At 41.3% G+C, this 25,988-nt stretch overlaps 1 protein-coding gene across 4 annotated transcripts in view; it reads left to right on the top strand.

The window, feature by feature from the left end:
• Positions 1-6,376: 6,376 nt before the first annotated feature.
• Positions 6,377-25,988, top strand: part of LOC134358043 (F-actin-uncapping protein LRRC16A-like) — a 342,999-nt gene continuing 323,387 nt past the window's right edge. For 2 of the 4 annotated variants that reach the window (XM_063069926.1, XM_063069928.1), the window contains exons 1-2: positions 6,377-6,766; positions 7,194-7,291. In XM_063069926.1, coding sequence (XP_062925996.1) covers positions 6,727-6,766; positions 7,194-7,291 — 138 coding nt within the window. In that variant the 5' untranslated portion in view covers positions 6,377-6,726. The remainder of the gene's footprint in view (positions 6,767-7,193; positions 7,292-25,988) is intronic. The other 2 variants (XM_063069927.1, XM_063069925.1) reach the window with 1 other exon arrangement.

The raw sequence follows: 25,988 nt of genomic DNA, 5'->3' as shown, positions 1-25,988 counted from the left end.
CTGTGCCCCTCAGCTATGTGGAGTACTTCGCCATGTATTCAACCTGAGCCTGAGGCTCCGGAGGGTTCCTGTACTGTGGAAGACATCCTGCCTCGTCCCTGTGCCGAAGACACCACGCCCCAGCGGCCTCAATAACAACAGACCGGTGGCATTGACCTCCTACATCATGAAGACCCTGGAGAGACTTGTTCTAGAGCTGCTCCGGTCTATGGTCAGGCCACACTTAGATCCCCTCCAGTTCTCCTACCAGCCCCGACTAGGAGTTGAGGATGCCATCATCTACCTGCTGAACGGTGTCTACACCCACCTGGACAAGCCAGCGAGCACTGTGAGGGTCATGTTTTTTTGACTTCTCCAGTGCGTTCAACACCATCCGCCCTGCTCTGCTGGGGGAGAAGCAGACAGCGATGCAGGTGGATGCTTTCCTGGTATCATGGATTCTTGATTTCCTGACTGGCAGACCATAGTATGTGTGCTTGCAACACTGTGTCCAACAGAGTGATCACGCATAACTGGGGCTCCACAGGGAACTGTCTTGTCTCCCTTTCTCTTCGCCATTTACACCTTGGACTTCAACTACTGCACAGAGTCTTCTCATCTTCAGAAGTTTTCGGATGACTCTGCCATAGTTGGATGCATCAGCAAGGGAGATGAGGCTGAGTACAGGGCTACGGTAGGAAACTTTGTCACATGGTGTGAGCAGAATTATCTGCAGCTTAATGTGAAAAAGACTAAGGAGCTGGTGGTAGACCTGAGGAGAGCTAAGGTACCGGTGACCCCTGTTTCCATCTAGGGGGTCAGTGTGGACATGGTGGAGGATTACTGCTACCTGGGGATACAAATTGACAACAAACTGGACTGGTGAAAGAACACTGAGGCTGCCTGCAAGAAGGGTCAGAACCGTCTCTATTTCCTGAGGAGACTGAGGTCCTTTAACATCTGCCGGATGATGCTGAAGATGTATTACAAGTCTGTGGTGGCCAGTGCTACCATGTTTGCTGTTGTGTGCTGGGGCAGCAGGCTGAGGGTAGCAGACACCAACAGAATCAAGAAACTCATTCGTAAGGCCAGTGATGTTGTGGGGATGGAACTGGACTCTCTCACGGTGGTGTCTGAAAAGAGGATGCTGTCTAAGTTGCATGCCATCTTGGTCAATGTCTCCCATCCACTACATAATGTACTGGGTGGGCACAGGAGTACATTCAGCCAGAGACTCATTCCACCGAGATGCAACACAAAGCATCACAGGAAGTCATTCCTGCCTGTGGCCATCAAACTTTACAACTCCTCCCTTGGAGGGTCAGACACCCTGAGCCAATAGGCTGGTCCTGGATTTATTTCATAATTTACTGGCATAATTTACATGTTACTATTTAACTATTTATGGTTCTATTACTATTATTTATGGAGCAACTGTAACGAAAACCAATTTCCCCCGGGATCAATAAAGTATGACTATGACTAAAAAGGAAGGTTTTGTTACAAACTGGACAAGCTGTAAGTGAATACGGTTTTGAGTAGGGTGCACAGTTTTGGTTTCCCTACCCAAATAGGTAATGTATTTGAGATAATCTAAAAGAGACCCACCAGGCTAATTCCTGAGATGAAATGATTGTCCTAGCAAGAGAGACAAAACAGGTTCTATTTGTGTTTTTTGGAGATTAGAAGAATGAGGGGTGATCTCATTAGAACATAAGGTCATAAATGGGGATGGTAAAGCCAATATATTATCATTAGTAGCAAAGTCTCAGATGAGGAGACATGGTTACAAAATATGGCACCAGTTATTTAAAGCTGAGGTGCAGATAAGTTTCTTCAAAGTATCACCATATATAAGCCTGAGATTCATTTTCTTGTGGGCATACTCTACAAGTCTATAGTAACTATAACAGAATCAGTGAAAGACCAGCCAACTAGGGCATTCAGCCAGAGTGCAGAAGACAACAAACTGTGCAAATGCAAATATAATTAAATAGCAATAAATAATGAGAAGATGAGATGAAAAATCCTTGAAAGTGAATCCATTGGTTGTGGGAACATTTCAATGATGGGGCTAGTGAAGTTGAGTGAAATTATCCCCTTTTGTTCGAAAGCTTGATGGTGAGGGGTAGTAACTGTTCCTGTATGTGGTGGTGCAAGTCCTGAGCCTCTTGTACCTTCTTCCTGCTGGCAGCAGCGAGAAGAGAACATGCCCTGGGTGGTGGGGATCGCTGATAATGGATGCTACTTTCCGACAACAGTGTTACATGTAGTTGAACTCAGTAGTTGGGAAGGCTTTACCCATGATGGACTGAGCCAAATCCACTACTCTTTGTAGGATTTTCTGTTCAGGAGTCTTGCTGTTTTCATGCCAGGCTCTGATGCAGCCAGTCAATATACTCTACATCACACATCTATAGAAGCTTGTCAAAGTTTTAGATGTCATGCTGAATCTCTGCAAACTTCTCAGGAAGTAGAAGCACTGCTGTGTTTTCATTGCCATTGCAGTTACGTGCTGGACCCAGCACTTTGAAATAGTAACATGCAGGAATTTAAAGTTGCTCACCTTCTCCACCTCTCATCCTCTGATGACGACTGGCTCATGCACCTCTTGGTTTCCCTCTCCTGAGGTGAAATTGAGTGAGAGGTTGTTGATAGGACAACACACAGCCAGGTTTTCAATCTCCCTCCTACATGCTGATTCATCACCACCTCTGATTCTCGGAGAGTGAATCTCTGGAATTTTCTGCCCCAGCCAGATTGTTAGAAATATTTAAAATGGAGAATAATCAGAGGTTGATTCCTTGGGAATCTGACACAGGAGATAAGAGAGGCCTTGAGTAGATCAGATAGAATCTGCTTGTGGCAACAGATGACCTGCTCCTTCTCCTGTTTCTCTAATGTTGTTGGGAGTTAACAATCCAGGATTCACTGCTTTTCCAGCACCTACAGATTTTAAAAAATATTTTAAAATATTATTTTAATTCAACATTATTTAAATTCAAGATTAAGAATAACTTGAAACCCCAAAGTCATAAAATATCAATTCTTGAAATTCTATTTGTTAGCACACCAGTGAAACATCACATACATCAGTCATGACCCACTGGAGTTCTCCTACCTGTTACTTCTTTGGTCAACTAGAACAAATGTATCTTTATGGAGGGGCAGAGCAGTTAAGCTGATTTTGTAGAAAAAAAATATCAAGTTAGGCAATTAAGGTCAAGGATATGATGACTGAAATTCTATTTGAACTGCTGGAAATGAGAATATCCACAGAACGTCTGGAATATGTGCTGTAAACAATAATTCCTCCTTTAAGGCATCGCCTTATTAAATGATCGGGATAGTAATAATATGGTGAAAAGTAATTGAATAAAATATATTCAGAGGTAAAGGGCCTGCTGAGCACAGAGCAAAACTAATTTAAAAAATATTGGAAACTTTAAAATTCCCCATGAGCTATAGAGCGAGATTTTCATTTCTTTTTAAACCTTACAGATGTACATTTTCTCAAATGTAACTTTGTCTGCTCTGAACATACTGCTGGATATTTCATCACATGATCCGCCTATCTCTCACTCTTAGTGTTGGGTCACCTGACATTGACATTATCAGGAAGTGAATAGACTCTTCACTACACTTTGCATTATAAGACCATAGGACCATAAGATATAGGAACAGAAGGAGGCCATTCGGCCCATCAAGTTTGCTCCACCATTCAATCATGGGCTGATCCAATTCTTCCAGTTATCCCCACTCCCCTGCTTTCACCCCATACCCTTTGATGCCCTGGCTAATCAAGAACCTATCTATCTCTGCCTTAAATATACCCAATGACTTGGCCTCCACAGCCAGTCGTGGCAACAAATTCCACAGATTTACCACCCTCTGACTGAAGTAATTTCTCTGCATCTCAGCTCTAAATGGATGTCCTTCAATCCTGAAGTCACGCCCTCTTGTCCTAGACTTCCCTACTACGGGAAATAACTTTGCCATATCAAATCTGTTCAGGCCTTTTAACATTCAGAATGTTTCTATCAGAACCCCCCTCATTCTCCTGAACTCCAGGAAATACAGCCCAAGAGCTGCCAGGCGTTCCTCATACCCTTTCATTCCTGGAATCATTCTCCTGAATCTCTTCTGAACCCTCTCCAATGTCAGTATATCCTTTCTAAAATAAGGAGCCCAAAACTGTACACAATACTCTGACTGTGGTCTCACAAGAGCCTTATAGAGCCTCAACATCACATCCCTGCTCTTATATTCTATACCTCTAGAAATGAATGTCAACATTGCGTTCGCATTCTTCACAACCTACTCAACCTGGAGGTTAACCTTTAGGGTATCTTGCACAAGGACTCCCAAGTCCCTTTCCATCTCTGCGTTTTGAATTCTCTCCCCATCTAAATAATAGTTTGCCCATTTATTTCTAGCACCGAAGTGCATGACCATACACTTTCCAACATCGTATTTCATTTGCCACTTCCTTGCCCATTCCCCTAATCTAAGTCTCTCTACTGGCTCTTTGTTTCCCCAACACTACCCACTCCTCCACCTATCTTTGTATCATTGGCAAATTTAGCCACAAATCCATTAATGCCGTAGTCCTGCTGTAATCCTGTAATAATGCTGTATGTATTGACATACATCGTAAAAATCAGCGGTCCAAACACTGGTCCCTGTGGAACTCCACTGGTAACCAGCAGCCAGCTAGAAAAGGGTCCTTTTATTCCCAGTCTCTGTTTTCTGCTGACCAGCCAATGCTCTACCCATGCTAATAACTCCCCTGTAATTCCATGGGCTCTTATCTTGCTCAGCAGCGTCATGTGCAGCACCTTGTCAAAGGCCTTCTGAAAATCCAAGTACACCACGTCTACTGCATCTCCTTTGTCTACTCTGCTTGTAATTTCCTCAAAGAATTGCAGTAGGTTAGTCAGGCAGGTTTTTCCTTTCAGAAAACCATGCTGGCTTTGGCCTATCTTGTCATGTGCCTCCAGGTACTCCGTAGTTTCATCCTCAACAATTGATTCCAACAATTTCACAACCACTGATGTCAGACTAACAGGTCTATAGTTTCCTTTCTGTTGCCTCCCACCCTTCTTAAATAGCAGAGTAACATTTGCAATTTTCCAGTCATTCGGTACAATGCCAGAATCTATCGATTCTTGAAAGATTATTGTTAGTGCCTCCACAATCTCTCCAGCTACTTCCTTCAGAACCCAAGGGTGCATTCCATCAGGTCCAGGAGATTTATTCACCCTCAGAACATTAAGCTTCCTGAGCACCTTCTCAGTCGTAATTTTCACTGCACATACTTCAGTTCCCTGACACTCTTTAATGGCCCGTATGCTGTATATGTCTTCCACTGTGAAGACTGATGCAAAATATGCATTCAGTTCTTCATCCATCTCTGCATCTCTCATTACAGTATCTCCAGTGTTATTTTGTATTGGTCCTATATCTACCCTCGACTCTTTTACCCTTTATATACTTAAAAAAGCTTTTAGTATCTTCTTTAATATTAGTCAACAGCTTCCTCTCATAATTCATCTTTTCCTTCCGAACGACCTTCTTAGTTTCCTTCTGCAAATTTTTAAAAGCTCCCAAATCCTCTATCTTCCCACTAGCTCTGCCTTCCTTGTATGCCCTCTCTTTTGCTTTTAATTTGGCTCTGACTTCACTTGTCAGCCACCAGTGTCTTTCTTCCCTTTGAAAATTCCTTTTTACTTGGAATATATCTGTCTTGCATTTCCCCCATTTTTCGCAGAAACTTCAGCCGTTGCTGCTCTGCTGTCCTTCCTGCAAATGTCCCTTTCCAGTCAAATTATCCCTTTCTGTCAAAGACCTTTCATATTGAATAAAAGTGTTATCAAGTACATTTTCTTCTCCCTATACCCTTTCTCCCGAGTCGATTATAAAACTAATTCTTTGGAGCAGTGGTAATGCTATGTTAATTTTGACCTTACCTGTAATTTTCATGCAGGCAAAAATAATTTGTAATATTCCTCAAAGTGCTGGAAGACACTTGCTCAAGCATTACCTGTTACTTTCTGTTTCCTACACCAGAGACAAAACAACCCCTCCACTGGAAGAGGAAGATCTCCCAGAGTGTTCGACATTGTTATATGCTCAGCATTTTGAAGCAAAACATTGCAATTTCAGGTGAAACTAAAACCGGACTGACCGGTATGAGCGTCCACCGAGTGTCCGACTGCTAACAATGATGGATGTCTCGTTTTGTGCTGTAACAGGAGTTCCGTTGCAGCAGGTGGCGGTGTAACCTTTCTGCGGTAGGCGGGTTCCCGCAGATGCAGTGATTTGCGGCTGACGGTGGCCCCACCGAGGAGACGCCTCTTTGTATCAGTGAGTGTGTGTGTTTGAGGGAGCCGGGGATTTCCGGCCGCTACCCGATCTCATTCAACCGAGGAGGCGGTGGAAGTACGCTGGCGTCTCGTCCTTCCGCCTGTGACCGGTGTGGATGGTGGGGCGGAAAGATGCGAGCCAAGGATTGAGAGGTTGTTGTGTGTGTTGGGGGGGAGGGCTGGGGGTGGACTTGCCGGAGAGCGGACGGGAGAGGAGGAAGAAGCCGAGGCGCTGCGAGCCGAGGGGAGAAACGTACATCGTGGAACGCGAGGAGATTGCAACATCGGACGGGGGCGAGAATGTAACCAGCTGAGCGCTCGCCGCGACCCCTGCAATAATCGGGCAACCTCGCACACCGGCACTGCGTCCCTCCCCGAAATCATGACCGAAGACGTTTCCGAGGTTCCGAAAGAGCTGCTCGGTAAGGAGAAGGGATTTGCCTCCCAGGTCTTACAGAGGAGGGAATGGGAGCGTGGATGGGAAAGCAAGGCTACTGCACCGATTATATGCTGGTGTTTGGGGGGGGGGGTGTTATACAAAGAAGTTAATTTCTGTCGTTCTGCCCTAGAGGGTCACGTTTGTTTATTACCTTTTTAAGTGCGTGTGTTATCAGCCACATTCAGCTCTTCCACTCCTTCCCCTTTTAAAAAATACTTTGATACTGCCTCTGTTCTGATTGGGGTTGTCATGCATTAGTGTCTTTCGGCGACTTGTATATTCTGTTGTACGTGATAAGAGAAGCACACACCAGTTTATATAGAAATGCAAGCGATCGGGCAAAAGGCACTTCTGATACCGAAGGTTACGACATCTGAAACGAGCTACTTTTTATTGCTGCTCTTTCACAGAAAGCGTCAGGGATGTTATCGGCAGGAAGGTTAAAATCTTTTTGAAGAAGAAGGTAAAACTGGAAATTAAAGGCGACAAGGTGGAAAATAAAGTTTTGGTGAGTAATCAATAATATCACAAAATCCATTGAATATGTTTTATGTTTCTTCCTGATGAAATGTTGATAATTGAAATGCGGCGTAAACTGATGAGCAGTCAGCCGCAAATCTAATCATGCGCTGTAACGCGGCTTGCCCCATGTTTTTGTGTCAAAATACAGTGATAAATATTATTGCATCGTCAAAGTAAGGTAAAGGCTTTTAAAAATATTAGTATGATAGACGTGCATGCGTTGTTACAGACGCTACGCTGTGCTAATAGGATGAGAGCGGCGGGACAGGAGTTGAGTGTTTGTGGCTTTGTCAAAGCTCCAGGAATATGGGAAAGGGAGTCGGCCATTCAGCCCCTTTCAGTTTACTGTCATTAAATTAAAATCATCGATGTTAACTGTTTCGCCATCTCGATTTCGTGTCCCAAAATGCATTTATTAAAATAATCTGCCTTGTTGGTCATGCGTTGTCGATTATAAATGTTTGGTTTCTATTAGATATTCTGCACAGGATTCCCTTTTCAAAATAATATAATATTGAATAATTAGAGGGCACTCCGAAAGTAATTGTCTGATCTTATTTCCTTCTGACATTGGAGGGCATTTGGCCCGTTAAGTATGCCAGTTCTCAAAGTAATCCATCAACCACACCCGCCCCACCCACTTTTCTCTCTCATTTGCCAATTAATCCCAGCCTGGGATATTTTTAGTAAGGTTAATTAATGACTGTAGATCACCCCAATATGCCTTTGGAGTATGGCGGGGGGGGGGGGGGGATGAGAGCGCACAGTGCGATCTCACATGGTCACAGGGAGGAGGTGCCAAGTCAGTTACAGGCAGATCTGGAGTGTGGAATTGACACTCAATTGCTGAAGCGGTGAGGTGGCACTGCTACTGGGCGAAGCCACTTTGCCGCCTGAACTACGAGAAATAACAGACAAATGTCGAGTGGAAGTTGTGAAGTTCTAGTTTATGAAGGGACCATCTGAAAGCTACGTGGACTCCAATGCACTCACTCAATGAATTTAATAACTTGCAATAAATAAGTATTAAAAGAGATTAATTGCTGCAGAATTATGTTAGAACATGAAATACAAGGCTTTTAAAAAATTCTGATAGCTTGCAACAGTGATTATGATTTAAATTGTTTTAATTGTGTGGCTTGTATTTCTTCTTAAAAGATGCAATGGCTGTATAAATAACCCACTTATACTTCCTCTTGCCCACAACTTAATCAGAATTGTTTTCTGTTCAATAATCTTGTAATTAATGTGCTATATCTTGTCATCTCATCATGGGTCTGGGAGCATATCGGTAGGATAGGAAAGTTGTATTTAAAGAATCTGGATTTACCAGGTTGATTTTTCTATAGCCTAGGGACATTAGCTTACTCCTGTCGCTATTACTGAGCATGATCTGAAACTACTGGCTCCTCATTACAAAACTACACAACTTTAAATTCCATTGGCTCGAAATTACTAAATTATGCTTGTAGTTTTTCATAGTCAAACTGATTTTAATCAGGAAAAATTAATAGACTGCCCCTTCCTCTCCAGTGATAGCAAAGCTTGTGGCAGATCTTTAAATTGTAATGACACCTTGGTTTTCCAGCTTTGTGCGTAATGTAATTGCCTGTCGTCATGATAATATCAATTGTTAGCAGTGCTGTGGTGAATATTTGATTGGGAGTCTTTGGGAACAAGTGTTTGCATTTTATTTGTGTAGTTCTACTGAAATTGAAATGTCTGAGGAAAACCACTGGCGTTTTTGACTTTCTGACTCTAGCTTTCTGACATCATACATTGTGTATTTTCAAAGCTTGATTTCTGTAATTTTTGAAGTTTATTTATAGAGCATTTGCAAAATGTCAATTTCTGTTTTCTTGTTGATAATGACATCAAATTTAAAGGCTGACAGGTGGTTGATTTTAAAAAAAATGAAGTGTACCCTTGCCAAATATAATAAGCCAGCATTTAAGTGAGCTTTCCATTCTTGATGTTGGCCTAAGTTTTGGAAAAGACTAAAGTACTTCAGTTTATTGAATAGTCAACTATAGCAAACAAACGTTAGGTTGCACACTTATTTTGAAGATGGATTGTGTTTTATGTAGGCTGCTCAATATTTATTGAAATTATTCTGCACTCTTTTGCTAATGTTACAGAAGTGTTAACAGCCTCCTCTGCATTGCTACTTCGGAAAACTTTTACAAGGACTGCCAAATTCATTGCCACCTATTTAAAACCAGCCCGATTGAACCATAATTCTGCCATTTCAGGAATGGGCAGTTACTAGTTAAATTTCTTATGCCTTTCTCATATATCAGCTCTGACGCCAGGAAGCAGTTCTCAAAAAGCAACATCACAACAAAAACCAGAACTTTCCAGATCCTGGGTTGAAAGAAGTCATTGCGTGCTCCAGTGTGTATGGTGGTGGAGCAAGGGAGAGGCAGGGTTCCGGTTTGCCTGCAGAAGCTGCTGGTGAAGAATGTGTGCATAGGGAGCATTCTCCAAATGCAAGAAGGCTTCTCAGAGTTTTGGGGAGGTGTCTGATTGAGGTGGGAAAATTCTAGCACTTTGAGGAACCAAAAATTCAAAGGCTCCAACTATGACAGTTGAGCTTTTTTTGACTTTATAATTCAGTAATGTGAGTTAGTTTGTATTTATCAACAGAGACAGACTGAAGCAGTTGTGATTGACAGTGACCTTGAGGGCAGTGCAGGCATCCGTATGACCTTATACTGCAGGTTTCCTGCGATCACATGCACAAATGAGGATTGCCTTGTAAAGAGGATACCCTCTTCAACGAACGATTCTGCAGAGAGTGTGGATCCCCATGGCCAGGTTGCCTGAAGTATTGGGTGCCACCTCCTCCTCATCTGTAAGCTTTCTTTTTTTTTCAACTCTTTTCTCATCAGATGGATGTGCAACCACTCCTTTACTTGTAGCAAATTTCAGTGGCCCATCGTTTTAAGGAGGAACCTGCTGCAGGAACATAAAGTGAGTGAGATTCCAGTTTGGTTTGGAGGTTTCTTTTGCAGAACTTTGTGAATGTTGGAGAAATGACATATAGGGTCATCTTGAAAAACTGTGAGTGAATATTGCCAACACACACACAATTCTGGAGGAACTCTGTGGGTCAGGCAGCATTTAGGGAGGAAAATGACCATTCGGTGATTTGGGCTGCGACCCTTCAACAGGACTTACGAAGGGTGTCTACAGTTCTACCTACTCCTGTCTCACTGAACTTGTATCCTCATATCTCTTTGTGCTCCATGGTTCAATCCCTCCCCACCTACATATGTGACACTTAACATGTTCTGCACCATTTCAACTTCCAGTTCCCTAATCCTGACTGCCTCATTTTCACCATGGATGTCCCATCCCTCCACACTTCCATCTCCCATCTAGGCACTCTACTTCTTTCTTGTCAACAGACCTAACCCGTTCCCCTCTGCCACCTTTCTGCTTCATCTGGCAGAAATGGCAGTCATCCTCAACAACTGATGAAGAGTCTTGACCCAAAATGTTGACTGTTTATTTCCCTCCATAGTTGCAGCCTATAGAGTTCCTCCAACACCTTGTGCATGTTCTTCCAGCTGTAGTCTCTCTTTTGTCTCCAGTAAATATTTCCACTTGCCATCATATGGAAGAGTGTAGTTGAAAATCTCACTGGAGACCAAAGTAGGTTATTGCACAATTGTTGATGTGATGATTGGCTATACAAGACAAAAGACAACACAATAAATCAATCTCACATCAAAAAGGCCCTATTGCGAAAGGCATAGTTAAATTGGGAGACCTTTATAATGGCGATAGTCTAAAATCTTTTAATCAATTAATCCAACAGTACGATATTTCTAGGTCACAATTTTGGAGTTATCTTCAACTATGTCAATTGCTACATACAACTTTTGGTTCTACACAGCAACCCCCACAAGTTGCTACGATATTGTCTACTGTACTGGCTGCATATGGTAAAGGTCATGAAGCTTCAACTTATTATTCAGCTTTAACGCAAATCTCTGGGGACAAAATTCTGTTGGGTCTTAAAAGAGCATGGGTAAAAGACCTGAGTGTGACTTTTGAGACAAAAGAGTGGGAGGGTGTGCCTTAGTTTAAGATCCTACACCGTTTCTATTGGACTACCGCAAGGTGATGTAGATTAGGGTTGAAAACCACCCCTGAATGCTGGCGCAGTGAGGCGGATAAAGGGGACTCAGTACATGCGCACTGGTCCCAGAATTCAAGGATTTTGGATTATGATACCTAAGTATGTTGGTGAAGTTTCAGGTATTCAACTCCCTTTCTGCCCTAGACTTTTTGTCTTGGGAGACACACTTTGGTTACTTGGGGATAAACACTCTCAAAATTGGATCCAGACAAGTATAATGGTAGGAAGGCAAATTATACTTAGAGGCTGGAGGAACTTGGGGGAACCATCATTTCAGGAGTGGGTCACAGAAATAGCCAAAGTGGCAGCTTTTGAACGCATGTCTTACAAATAGTTTGATAGATTGGACATCTATACACAAAAATGGGGCAAATATTTAGGTTTCCTGAGGGGAAATAGCGGTGAATGTGTGGTGAAGCATATTGCTGAATGGCAGCCTTTTCTGTTATTAGAGGTCTAAATAGACACACATGGTTATTATATTGATATTTATTTCTGCCATGTTTGTTTTTACTTTATAGATAATTTTATGTTTTGTAAGCTATGATTTACATAATTCCAACACTGACTCAAGAGTTCGGGGTTAAAAAATTTTCTAGAAGTAAAATATTTAAGGAGAAAAAAAAGGCCCTATTGTACTAACGATTGGCATTAACCTGTGTAAAATATTGCTGAGCTGACATGATGTTACTTTGTGCAGTTCCTGCTTTATTATGCAGACACATTTTTTTGTTCACATTTTCCTTTTATTTATTAAAATCACTGAGTTTAAACCTGATGTTCATTTAATGTTGTCAAAGGATAGTTTGTTTCACAATATGCATCCATTCACTTGTCAATATTAAGTACTTGATCTTGCTTATTTCAGTCATATCTATTCTTACTTGTAAGCATCAGCTTGGAATGCTCTGGATTAATGTAATGTAAATTTACAATAACATTTGCAGAATTTCTTTTCTCAAGTGCCAGAGAGCTGATGTTCACAATATCATACTGTAAATCAGGCCATCATTTCATTAACAGTGGATATGTTGATCAGAGCTACATTCATGCCAGTGGCTATACTGTATTAGGAATTTGAGGAGATATGGTACATCACCAAAGACTAGCAAATTTCTACAGTATGTGGAGAGCATACTGATTGGTTGCGTCTCTGCTTGTTATAGAGTTTCCAATGCACAAGATCAATAAACTGCAATGGGTTGTAAACTGAGCTAGCTCCATCGTGGACACCACCTTCAAGGACATCTTAAAAATATTAGTGCCTCGGGAAGGTGGGATCCATCATTAACAACCCTCACCATCCAGGACAGGCCCTCTTCTCATTATTACAATCAGGTACTGGAGCTTGACAATGATGCTCAATATTTAAGGAATAAATTATTCCTTATTATTCCCTTCTGCCATCAGATTTCTGAACAGGTCCTCAATATTTTGCTGTTTTTTTAAGATTAGATTCAACTTTATTGTCATTGTGCCGAGTACAGATACAAAGCCAATGAAATGCATTTAGCATCTGACCAGAAATGCAAAGGATAGTGTTATTTACAAAATAACTGCGAATAAAAAAAGTGCTACAGCACACAAATATAAAAGTACTGAGACAGTACAACATGGGTGCAATACTGCTTAGCACTGTGATGTGAGGTTCAGCAGTGTCACAGCCTCAGGGAAGAAGCTCTTCCTATACCTGCTGGTGCGGGAGCGGAGGCTTCTGTAGTGCCTACTGGATGGGAGGAGAGTAAAAAGTCCATGGTTAGGATGAGATGCATCCTTGATAATGCTTTTCGCCCTGCCCAGGCAGCATTTATGGTAGGTGTTCTCAATGGTGGGCAATTGGGTGCCGATAATCCGCTGGGCAGTTTACACCACCCGGAGTGCTTTGCGGTCCAATACGGGACAATTGCCATACCACACTGAGATGCATTTGATGAGTATGCTCTCAATGGTACAGCGGTAAAAGTCCTTCAGTATCCTGGGACAGAGGTGAGCTTTCTTCATGCTCCGCAGGAAATAAAGGCGCTGTTGCGCCTATAAAGGTTCTTTTGCACTTTTTTTTTGTATATTATTGTAACTTACAGTTGTATGTATTGCACTGTATACTGCCGCAAAACAGCAAATTTCACGACAAATATCAGTGATGATAAATCTGCTTCTTGTTCACATTTGGAACTGTCAACTTTCGGTGTCTGGAGCGCAAAATGAATTTTTCTGCATTTATGTTTTTTTAAGAAAGATCCTGTCTAAGATTTATATTGATATTGCATGTTTAAAACTACATTAATTTAAAAACTTTTCTAGAAGAAGAGCATGCAAGTTGCCTACTCTCAAACAATGAAGGCTGAGTGATGCAAGTTCAGGAGAACACAGATTGGATGAAGTGATAGATTGCAGGAAGTTAGTGAGATAGAGAGAAGTGAAACAAATTAAACTCTTAGGGCCACCTTACTGAAATTGGAGTTCTGGTCTACTATTTAAATTGTTTGAAGCCGTGATTGTCCTTCACTCTCTAAACTATTCCTGTCTGTAACTCCATCCACTTAGTTCTCAATGTGCATCACTGGGACATTCTATTATTCTGCTCTCAGTTACACTGCCTGTCAGCTTCCACCACTAAGTCAATGTATATACTACTGAAATATTCATCTTTGCCTCAAATGTTCAAGTGTTCTGGCAAGCCTTCCATTTATAACTCCACAAAGTTATGTGTAGGTGATGGGTGTAGGAAACCACTGTTTTTTTAAATAGTACCTTTTATAGAATTTCTACTTTTTAACAAACTCATGTATTTTTCTCAGTATGTGGTGGTTTGTCCCTACTAACTGGCAGAAAGCGGTATAGCAGTTAAACTAACAGTTTTTTACCTTTCTCATTTTCATTGGCTAAGTATTAGTGCATTACCATCTGATGTAATTGTTTTAATTATGTAGCTTATTAACTAGTTCATTTCTATCTAAGGAATTTCTTATCTCAATTATTAAAATGATGGATTTTTCAGAGGTGCCATCTTTTCTGTCTTTCTGTTTGCGCATTCTTTGCCATTCATTTACCTCTTGGCATCGTTCTCAGCTCTTAATTTAGCTTGCTTAGTATTTGTATGTTTGTCTGTATCTTAAAATAAATAATCATTAGACTTAAGACTACTTGTCATTCCTGACTTCTGGAAGAACCCTGAGGATCAGAAAATGAATAGAGATCCAACATGGGTTAGCAGCAGTCACTGTGTGGTCAGGTATAGACCGCCAGGCAACAGAATGTTGGATGAGCTGCACCTTGCAGAGGGTAGAGTAGGAAAATATTTACTCTGCTTCTGAATATAATACGAAACTAAATGAAGCTGTTTGAATCTTACTGCAGTATGCTAATTTATGTACCAGAGGATTATTGTGGCATCATGAAAAATGTTGGTGTTTTATGAATTGCAGTATTTTCTCCTTCACTGTATTCATGAGCATGATTGTAGCAAAACATCAGGTTTTCATTTCACATTTTATTAAAAATTCCCTTTTTGATGTTTGGTTAATTAAATTTTGTCTGAGGTTTTCTGCCCACATGAAGTCTTAAACCATAACACTGATGTTTGGAAAACATGATTATAAAACTGTTTGGTTCAGATTGCACTGAGGATTATGACCATCCATTGTGATTATTAAATAATTAGTTCATTCAATCTGAGAACATTGCAGGCTATAAGGTTTGTGCCCATTCTAGACCACAGCTCAATGAATAGCATTTTAAGCCTTTTTTTGCATCTGTACTTAAAGACTTAATGTGAGCATACCATTGCAGTTTATAAAACATAATCTTATGGTCAAAGTTAATTATGCACAATTTCCAAGATGTGGTTTACTTTTGTTTAGCAGTATGAATGTTAATTAAAATGCCATTTGCAAAATAGTATGCATCCATTTTAATTGGGTAGGAATTAAATTGTCTTCCAGCAGCATCTATACAATTCTGGTTGGATGTACCTGGTCAGTGATTTAATGGCAGTTACAGCTCAGACACTCATCTCAGTTACCTTGAGGCTATTTAATCTTTAAAGTATAAAGGGAAAATTATAATTTTCAGGTTTGCAATTAACAGTCACTTTAGTAACCTTGCCAAAGTCCCTTGTGTTCATGACTCCGTCGAACGAAGATCGATGGTTCCCAAAACGCTGGAGAAAAGGGTTAGAGGGAACTAGAGATTATTTAAGTTTTGATAATTGCAGTAATAGATCATGTTAATATGCTATGATATTTACTAATTACTTCCACTTGGAGCATTTAGCAATGTTTAGTTGGCTATGGATGAAGGTTGTATGGGGGTCTTGTGGAACTTTGACTTCTATGTCAGTCTATCTAATGGCTCTTGTCAAGACCTATATCCTTGTGAGCTCCAGTTTCTTTGGTACATGGGCTTTGATATCTATATATATCAGGAATATGTACCAGGAAGCAGAATGACAAACAGATCAGTTATTGTTAGATTATGTAAAAAAAACTTGTTCTGAGAATAGCCATCTTTACCTAACAGGTCTCTTGATGAGCACTTAAACATTAGAGGTGGTATATATCTTCCAGTTGCAGCCTATTACCTTCAGTCCATAATTAATTATGCAAGTGTCTAACTCAATAGTTCTGCACCTGTTTTGTCACAGTGAAATATGTTTGCAGTTCTCTCTGCACTGCGTGGGCTGCACCCACCCAGCTACTGCGGTTACTGAAGGTTAGAAGGTTGAGATTAATGCGGGCTGTCAAGGCACATTGGAGACAGGGTGTGGACTGGACTTTGGACTTGCCTAGCACGTTATTTTTTTTTTGTTGATACTGCAGTAGGAATTTGAGCTAGTAATTTGGCACTGCAGTGAGAGAACACTGGTTTAGCTGACAAGTAGAAATCCTGAGCTAGGTTATTGGCAGCTGAGTGTGTTCTATAATCTTGAATTTCTGTAGAACTCCCCTGCTTTATTTTCTCCCCCCCCCCCCCCCGCCCCACCACTATCGATCTAAAGAATGCTGAGATGCATCCTTGGTTGTGCTGGGACACATCATCAGTGATGTAACCTGGGGTTATTGGGTATTTTGGGTCTTTCAACATCAGACACTCTTGCCCAGGTGACCCAGCCAGGTTGATCAGGCCCTGGCTTGTGTCCCAGCGGCACTGGTCCACAGGTCAGGAGGCTAGCTCAGCGGCATCTGTGATAGCCTCTTGTCTTTGCAGCCCACCGCCCCCCCCCCACGTAATGCCAAAAAGAGAGTAGGTTTTGCATAGCGAGCAGCCAGCAAAACTAATGCACCCCACATCTGTAGATTTGCATCAGGCCCTCCACCCCTGTCACTGGCACTGCTCTGCCAGCTCGTGGTATTTGGTTTTCTCGCACTTAAATGCCTTCTCGATCCGGTTTTCCCAAGAAACTGTCAGTTCTACCATGACCATCTGCTTGGAGGTTTCTGAAAGAATGACCATGTCTGGCCTTGGGTATGATGATGTGATGAAGTCAGGGAGCTTTAATTGCTTGCCAAGATTGATCTTCAGTTGCCAGTCAGACAGTGTGAGCCTTATCAATGGTATTCTGTAAGGGGAAATCAATTGATGCCAGAGTCCTTTGATCTTTTCATCCAAATGACTTTTGTTAATGTGTACATTGGCAATGAAGTCTTTACAATTGAGTCTACTTTTACCCATGTGTCGTTTTGGTTACAGCTCTTGAGTGTGACTAGTTTTATCATAGTTGTGGGGCTGAACCCATTTGAAGTTTCTACTGGTGCCCCTTGTTAGTTACGTTCAATGCAACCGCAGTAAATCTCCAGTAATATTGCAACCTTGAGACTGGGTGGTGCTGCCTAGCAGATGTTATTGATACTATGCCTACTTATGCCCAACATTTTGCTTCAGCATAGTAAATAGTATCATTGCTGTAATGTTCTCACCATGATCACCGTGAGTTTAAAGGGTGCAGGGTCCTTCAACCATAAACTGAACCAGATTCCTTGCCCTGGTGGTCAAGCCCACCGTCTGCGCTGCTGCCCTGGCCACAGACCGGACTGTTGCCGGCTTTCTGGAGCTCCGGCTTGTATTACTGTCCAGTGAGTGAGTCAGATGGCAAGCCATCAGAATTTCTTGACAATCGGAAGCCAGGTTATTGGTGCAAAAAGCAATCTGTTGTGGGGGGGGGGGATTTCTGCAGAAGGTTGTTTGTAGCTTCAGGTCCCAGCATTTACAGTCTCTGTGATAGTTTCACTGTACCTTCGATTTTCAAACTAGTTCAGAGGCTGAGGTATAAAATGCTCCTGATGTTTGAGAATAATTCTACACCACTTAAACAAGGTACTTAATTAAGTTCTAATAATCAGTAGAGAATTGATTATTACATAATGTATAACTGCATTTGGATGTAGGTATCTTGTTGCAAGTGTGTGTGTGTGTGTGTGTCTGTTTAATGGATATGGAGAACTGAACTTTTGTTTTAATACAGTCATTCAGCATGGCCCACTTAGTCCATGCTGACCATCAAGACCCCATTCCTCATCAATTCTTTGCAGATTCTACTACCTAACAACGCACCAGGGGCAATATATAGCGGTCTATTACCTTAGCAACCTGCGCGGGATGTGGGAGGAAGGTGGAGGTCGGGCAGGGAGTCGATGCCATCAAACTCCGCGAACCGCACACGGGAGATCAAGATTGAATCCGGTCTGTGAGCCGGAGGCCTTACTAGTCGTTGCTGTTGTGCAGTTGTCAGATTCAATTTTGGTTACAACATTCCCAGTAGATTGGACAGCGGACAGTTATCTGCCAGTCGAACAATTTATGAAGAAATGCATTAAATGAAATGTAAATGAATTCTGGTGGCATAATTATTGCAACCTTTTATGAGTTTGTTGTTACATCATTAGAGTACATCATTGTTTTCTTGTACTGAGCTGGTTACTGCTGAATTTTTTTTGCAATGATTATTGGCTGAATCTTAAAAATAGGATTTCTATTTTCAAATGATGGTGGTCTTTCATTAAAATTGCTCAATGGCTGAAGAGTTTAAACATGCGTGAGTGATGTTGAAGGACTAAAGAAGTAGAATTGATGATACACTACAGGCTTTAAGGAAAATATCAGTTATTTCATCACCTATGATTTGTTTTTCTTGTGGAAATTAATTGATGGCTCTTTACCTTTGGGGGTGGAGGGGAGAACATCCGGAGTGTACACTAGGGTGTTCTTGAAATATTGTGTGCTGCTTTGATCACCACATTGCAGGAACGATGCGGTTTGCTGAAGAAAATGCACAGGACGCTCACCAGGATATTGCTTGGATTGGACAGCTTCAGTTATGGGGGAGAGACTGGGGAGGCTGGGCTTATTTTTTTCCTGAGTGTAGGAGGCTGATGAGTGACCTGATGGAGGCATGTACGATTACGAAAGGGTAGATGGTGAGAATCTTTTCCCATGGTAGGGGAAAGGTGGTTTAAAAACAAGAAGGCACAGCTTTAAAAAGAGGAAGGAGTTGTAAAGGGGATCTGAAGGAGTACATTTTTATTTAAACACAGGGTGTGGTTGGTATCTGAAACATGCTGTCAGAGGAGGTGGTGGAATCAGAGGCAGTTACCACATTTAAAGAGGCAGTTAGACCAACGTCTAAATAAGGAAGCCAAAGAATGATATGGTCCTAATGAAGGCAAGTAGGCTGAGAGTAGATGTTGAATGTGGTCAACAGAGACATGGTAGGCTGACAGGCCTGTTTCTGTGTTGTATGGCTATGATCCTACAACATTTCACACTTAACTTTTATCGAACAAAATGACAGTGGATTGATAGTTGAGATTATTAAGGCAAAAATTCATCATGACAAAATTGCTTCTGATTAGGGGCACAGGGATGAGCATTTTTACCTTGGGATAGAAATTAACCACAAGCAAGCAACTGCTTTGGGAATGAGATAAGATGGGAACCAAATTGGCCAAGAATTTATGGATAGTGATGAGTTATCCTTGTTGAATGCTGGCAGACGTAAGAATTTAATCTTGAGTGGTTTCCCACTGGGATTGAGAGTACAAGTTAGCTCCATTCATTGTGGTGAGGCCTAGGGTGTTAACAGGATCTTTTGTGAAGTAATTCCGTTGACATGAATTGGTAATATGGAAGTGGTGGGAGGACAAGTGCTGCCAAACAGATGTTTATTTTTAATAAAAATATCCTGAAAGCTGGTTGAATGTAGTCCAAAGATTGGCTGTTGAACAGTTGACATGTATCAAAGATATATAAAAAGTTTATTACAAAAACTACACAAACTAATAACATCAAATATATTTGAGATAAAATAAAATGATTTAGCACTTTAGTGGTTAATAAATGCCAGTAAGGTTGCCAGTGGTGTTAACATGCATAGTTATTACATTTTTAGTGAATTAATCACATGTATTCATTGAAAAAAACACACTCATTTTCAACGATCCCCATTACCCTGCGTGCAGTACATCAGTGCTCTCCAATCTACAATTCACATCATATATTCTCTCTCCACTTGCACTGATTTTTTTTTACTGTTGCTCTCAGTAAGAGGAAGGGCCAGGTGGGAGGAATGTGTGGGTAAAGAGCAGATGGAGTGAGCAAAGGAGGGGAAACAGGGTGTGTGAGATCGGTTCTGGGGGAACTGGGAAAATCAGGAAGAGAGGGAGAAGGGACAGAGGGGAGCAATTTACTTAAAATTGGCGAATGCAATGTTTTGTTGCTGAGGTACTATAGTAAGCTGGTCTATAGTTGCTGGATTTACCTTTGCATTTATTTTTTGAAACCAATATTTGTATATTGTCTGTGGACTGTTATTTTTAGATGTTGGGATAAATATCCCCAATACCTGCTATACTTACCAGTATCTGTTCCCTCAGCAGCCAAAGTAAATCCCATCTGGTGTAATTAACTGATCTAGAACACAGAACATAACAGCACAGTACAGGTCATTCAGCCCGTAGTGTTATATTTCTTTTATCCATGTGCCTGAGAATCTCTTAAATGTGGCTAATGAATCTGTTTCTACTACCACTCCTGGCAGAGTGCTCCACACACCTGCTGTTCTCTGCATAAAAAAATTGTGTGACACCCCTTATACTTTTCCTCCAGTCACTTTAAAATTATGCCCCAATGTATTGGCCATTTCACCCTGGGAAAATGTCTATATCTCTTATCATATTGTACGTCTCTGTCAAGTCCCCCCCCCCACCCCCCACCCCCCCAATCATGCTCTCCAAAGATGAAGTGGTAGCTTGCTCAAGCTATCCTATTAAGAATTGCTCTCCAATCTAGGCAGCGTCCTAGTAAATAATCTCTGCACCCTCTCTAAAGCTTCTACATCCTTCCTATAAAGAGGCAACCAGGACTGAAAACAATATTCCAAGTGTGGTCTAGCTAGGGTTTTACAGTGGCTCTTGAAGGCCAACACACCATACACCTTCTTAACAACCCTATCAAACTTGCAAGGCAACTTTGAGGGATCTATGGAAGTGGACGCAAAATCTGTATGTTCCTCCACGTTACTAAGCATCCTGCCATTAATCCTGTGTTCTGCCTTCAAGTTTGATCTCTCAATGTGAATCTCTTCACACTTTTCCAGATTGAAGTCCATTTGTCACTTCCCAGCTTAGCTCTGCATCCTATCAGCCTACAACAATCTTCTACATATCTACAGCACCACCAACCTAAATGTCATCTGAAAGCACTAACCTACCTCTCCATTTCCTCATCCAAGTTTTGTGTAAAAATCACAAAGATCCCTGTGGAACACCACTGGCAAGCAAGAGTATGTTCCACCTATCACCCTCTGCCTTCTATGGCAAGCCAATTCTGAATCCACACAGCCAAGTTTCTTTAGATCCCATGCCTCCTGACATTCTGAATGAGCCTACCACTTTACTAAAATCCATATACACCATATCCACTGCTCTACCTTCATCAATTTGTTTTGTCACTTCCTCAATAATAAAATCAGGTTTGTGAGGTATGACCTGCCCTTCACAAAGCCATGCTGACTATCCTTAATCAGACTGTATTTCTCTAAATGATTGTAAATCCTGTATCTAAAAATCGTCTCCAATAACTTGCCCATCACGCAATGGTCTATAATTTCCAGAGTTATCCCTGTGAACTTTCTTGAGCAAAGAAATAACATTTGCCACCCTCCAGCCTGCTTATGGATCCTAATATTTTTCATAAGTTTCAGCATATCCTGCTTCTTAACAGTGACATGTTCCAGCATGTCAGCCTGGTTTACATTGTTTCACATTCAATCAAGGTCCCTCTCACTGGTGAATACTGAAGGAAAATATTTCATTAAGGACCTCTCCTACCACCTCCCACTCCAGGCACCTGTTTCCTGTACCGTTGCTGACTAGTCCTACCTTCTCTCTTGTCATCCTCTTGGTCTTCACGTCTTTGGGTTTTCTTTAATCTTATTCACTAAGACCTTCTCGTGTGCCCTTCTAGCTCTCCTAAGTCCATGTTTAACCTTCTTCCTGGCTATCTTGTAACTCTCAAGAGCCCTGTCTGACCCTTGCTTCCTAATTCTTAAATATGCTTCTTTCTTCATTTTGATTACACGTTCCACATCTTTTGTCAACCATGGTTCCTTCACCCTACCATCCTTTCCCTGCCTCAATGGAACTAATCTATCCAGAACACAATGCAACTGCTCCCTATCTTAAGTGTGCCAATCCTTTCCTTGCCTGTTTGTTATCAACTTGTAGTTAAGCCATGTCTCAAAAGTATCTCCCTTTGCTGAGAGGCCAACTGTATATTCTTCCTTGGTAAAGACTGATGCAAAGTATTCAGTCAATACCTCTGCTATGCTCTGTTTCTGGGTGGATCTCTTTTATTAGTCCCTGAATAGGCCTAATTAGACTTCCTGTTTCCTGTATTCTTGCATGTGGAATATTTTTGCTTCCTTGAGATTTTTCTCAAACTTTTTGGTTGTTTTAATTTTTCCGTTCCATGCAAATGTGGTTAATCAGTCTAATTCTCCATTGTTATCAGTCTAACATCTGTAAGGCCTTTGACAAGGTCCCACATGGGAGGTTAGTTAGGAAAATTCAGTCGCTAGGTATACATGAAGAGGTGGTAAATTGGATCAGACATTGGCTCAATGGAAGAAGCTAAAGAGTGGTAGTAGAGAATTGTTTCTCCGAGTGGAGGCCTGTGACTAGTGGTGTGCCACAGGGATCAGTGCTGGGTCCATTGTTATTTGTCATCTATATCAATGATCTGGATGATAATGTGGTAAATTGGATCAGCAAATTTGCTGATGATACAAAGATTGGAGGTGTAGTAGACAGCGAGGAAGGTTTTCAGAGCCTGCAGAGGGACTTGGACCAGCTGGAAAAATGGGCTGAAAAATGGCAGATGGAGTTTAATTCAGACAAGTGTGAGGTATTGCACGTTAGAAGGACAAACCAAGGTAGAACATACAGGGTTAATGGTAAGGCACTGAGGAGTGCAATGGAACACAGGGATCTGGGAATACAGATACAAAATTCCCTAAAAGTGGCGTCACAGGTAGATAGGGTCGTAAAGAGAGCTTTTGGTACGTTGGCCTTTATTAATCAAAGTATTGAGTATAAGAGCTGGAATGTTATGATGAGGTTGTATAAGGCATTGGTGAGGCTGAATCTGGAGTAATGTGTTCAGTTTTGGTCACTAAATTACAGGAAGGATATAAATAAGGTTGAAAGAGAGCAGAGAAGGTTTACAAGGATGTTGCCGGGACTTGAGAAACTCAGTTACAGAGAAAGGTTGAATAGGTTAGGACTTTATTCCCTGGAGCGTAGAAGAATGAGGGGAGATTTGATAGAGGTATATAAAATTATGATGGGTATAGATAGAGTGAATGCAAGCAGGCTTTTTCCACTGAGGAAAGGGGAGAAAAAAACCAGAGGATATGGGTTAAGGGTGAGGGGGGAAAAGTTTAAAGGGAACATTAGGGGGGGGCTTCTTCACACAGAGAGTGGTGGGAGTATGGAATGAGCTGCCAGACGAGGTGGTAAATGCGGGTTCTTTTTTAACATTTAAGACTAAATTGGACAGATACATGGATGGGAGGTGTATGGAGTGATATGGTCTGTGTGCAGGTCAGTGGGACTAGGCAGAAAATGGTTCGGCACAGCCAAGAAGGGCCAAAAGGCCTGTTTCTGTGCTGTAGTTTCTATGGTACTGGGGTCTTTTTTCTCTGATTACAGATTCAGGTAAGTGACGTACACCAGTATGCAATGGAATTCCTTGCTTCCGTGAAGCTGTTTACTCTAAACGATACATGGTAGAAGTAAGTATAACAACAAGCACAACACAGCAGAAGGGTCAAAGATAATAGTGTAATCTGGATTAGTGCAAAAAAAATCTAAAGTGCTACCAACAGAATAACACAGAGGTAGAATTAAGAGACCATTGTTAAATAAAGTTCAGACCTCTCATGTATACAGTATATATCTCCTTAGATTGTATTTATATAATCTCAAAGCTTATCTGTTTTTGAATTCCAGTTTTCTTGCCTGGATCTATCTATGCTCCACTGAAATTGGCCTTTCTTCATTTGACTCTTAATGCTCAGTGGTCTTCAGTCATGCTTATCGTCATTTGCACAAGCATGTATGAACATGCAATGAGAAACTTGCTTACAGCAATATCGCCGGCACATGTAAGATAGGCAATATATATGAAAAGACAAATTATAAGCAATGTTAACAAGAAATAATACAATTAGAATTAAAAAGTCAATTATAGTACAAACTGGCGATAGTGTTCCTACACTATAGTGATTTTGGTTGTGCAGGTTGGTTCAAGAATCACATGATTGAAGGGAAATAACTGTTCTTGAACCTGGTAGTGTCGGATTTCTAGCTTTTGTACCTCTGGCCCAATGGTAGCTGCGGGAAGATGGCATGGCCCGAATTGTTGAAGTTCAAAGTAAATTTATTATCAAAGTACATATACTGTATGTCAGGGGTCCCCAACCTTTTTTGCACAGCGGACCAGTTTAATATTGACAATATGCTTGCGGACCGGCCGATGGGGTGGCGGGGGGGCAAATAAGGGACAAAAGTAGCAGTCAAATACAGGACTCTAGTGTTTACCCTGAGAAAGACTACCATGACCATGAAGCCTTGCGCGGCCACCTGTGTGCACATGCGTGCACGTGCCAATTTTTTTTTCTCTGCAAATCGGTTTTGGCTTAATCTTCCCGATTCTGTTAAGTGAAACTACACTGTACATATATTATTTCTACTTTATATAGGCTGTATATTTATCATACCATTCCTGCTTTTACTATATGTTAGTATTATTTTAGGCTTTATGTGTTACTTGGTATGATTTGGTAGGTTATTTTTTGTGTCTGGGAATGCTCAAAAATTTTTCCCATACAAATTAATGGTAATTGCTTCTTTGCTTTTTGCCATTTCGGCTTACAAACAGTTTCATAGGAATGTTCTACCTTGGCGGGGGAAATACAGCACAAGGGCGGTCCCATATGGGACAAACCAATTTAGCCCAATATACAAGATGTCCCGACAAATACAGGACAGTTGGCAACCCTATGTTCAAGTTCAACAGTGCGTGACAGGGAATGAGGAAAGATGCAGCTGGCTCATATTGTTTCATATCACCAAATCATATCGTTTACTCGCGGCCTGGTACCGGTCTGCGGTCTGGTGGGTGGGGACCGCTGCTGTATGTCACCATACACAATTCTGAAATTCATTTTCTTGCAGGCATTCACTGTAAATATAAAGAAACAGAATAGAATCAATATAAACAATGATGTGCAACCGGTGTGCTAAAGACAACAAACTGTACAAATATAAAAAGGAAAACAAAATAATATTAATATGTTAATAAGTAATAAATAATAGTGAGAATATAAGTTGCAGACTCTCTGAAAGAGAGTCCATAGATTATGGAATTGTTTCAGTGTTGGGATGAGTGAAGTTATCCACTCTGCTTCCGGAGCCTGATGGTTGAGTGGGAAATAACTGTTCCTGAACCTGGTGGTGTGGGACCTAAGGCTTCTGTACCTCCTTTCTGATGGCAGCAGCAAGAAGAGAGCATGTCTGGATGGTGGAGATCCTTGAGAATGGATACTGCTTTTCTGTTATGGCAGTCTTTTTAGCTGCACTCATTGGTGCAAAGGGCTTTAACTGTGATGGACTGGGCTGTAGCCACTACTTTTTGTAAGCTTTTCTGTTCAAAGGCATTGATGTTTCCATACTAATCCATGATGCAACCAGTCATTATATTCTCCACCACGCATCTATTGAAGTTTGTCAAAGTTTTAGATGACGTGTCAAATCTTCGCAAACTTATAAGAAAGTAGGAGTGCTTCTGTGCTTTTTTTGTAATGGTGCTTGTTTGCTGGAGCCAAGACAGATCCTTTGAAATGATAACACCAAGGATTTTTAAGTTACTGACCCTCTCCACTGCTGATCCCCCAATGAGGATTGGCTTGCAGGCATCCAATTGCCTCCTCCTGTAGTCAATACTCAGATCTTTGGTTTTGCTGATGTTGAGTGAGTTGTTG

This window comes from Mobula hypostoma, chromosome 17 (assembly GCF_963921235.1).
Source record: "Mobula hypostoma chromosome 17, sMobHyp1.1, whole genome shotgun sequence".
Taxonomy (NCBI): domain Eukaryota; kingdom Metazoa; phylum Chordata; class Chondrichthyes; order Myliobatiformes; family Myliobatidae; genus Mobula; species Mobula hypostoma.
This window is presented reverse-complemented; position numbering and strand designations above follow the sequence as displayed.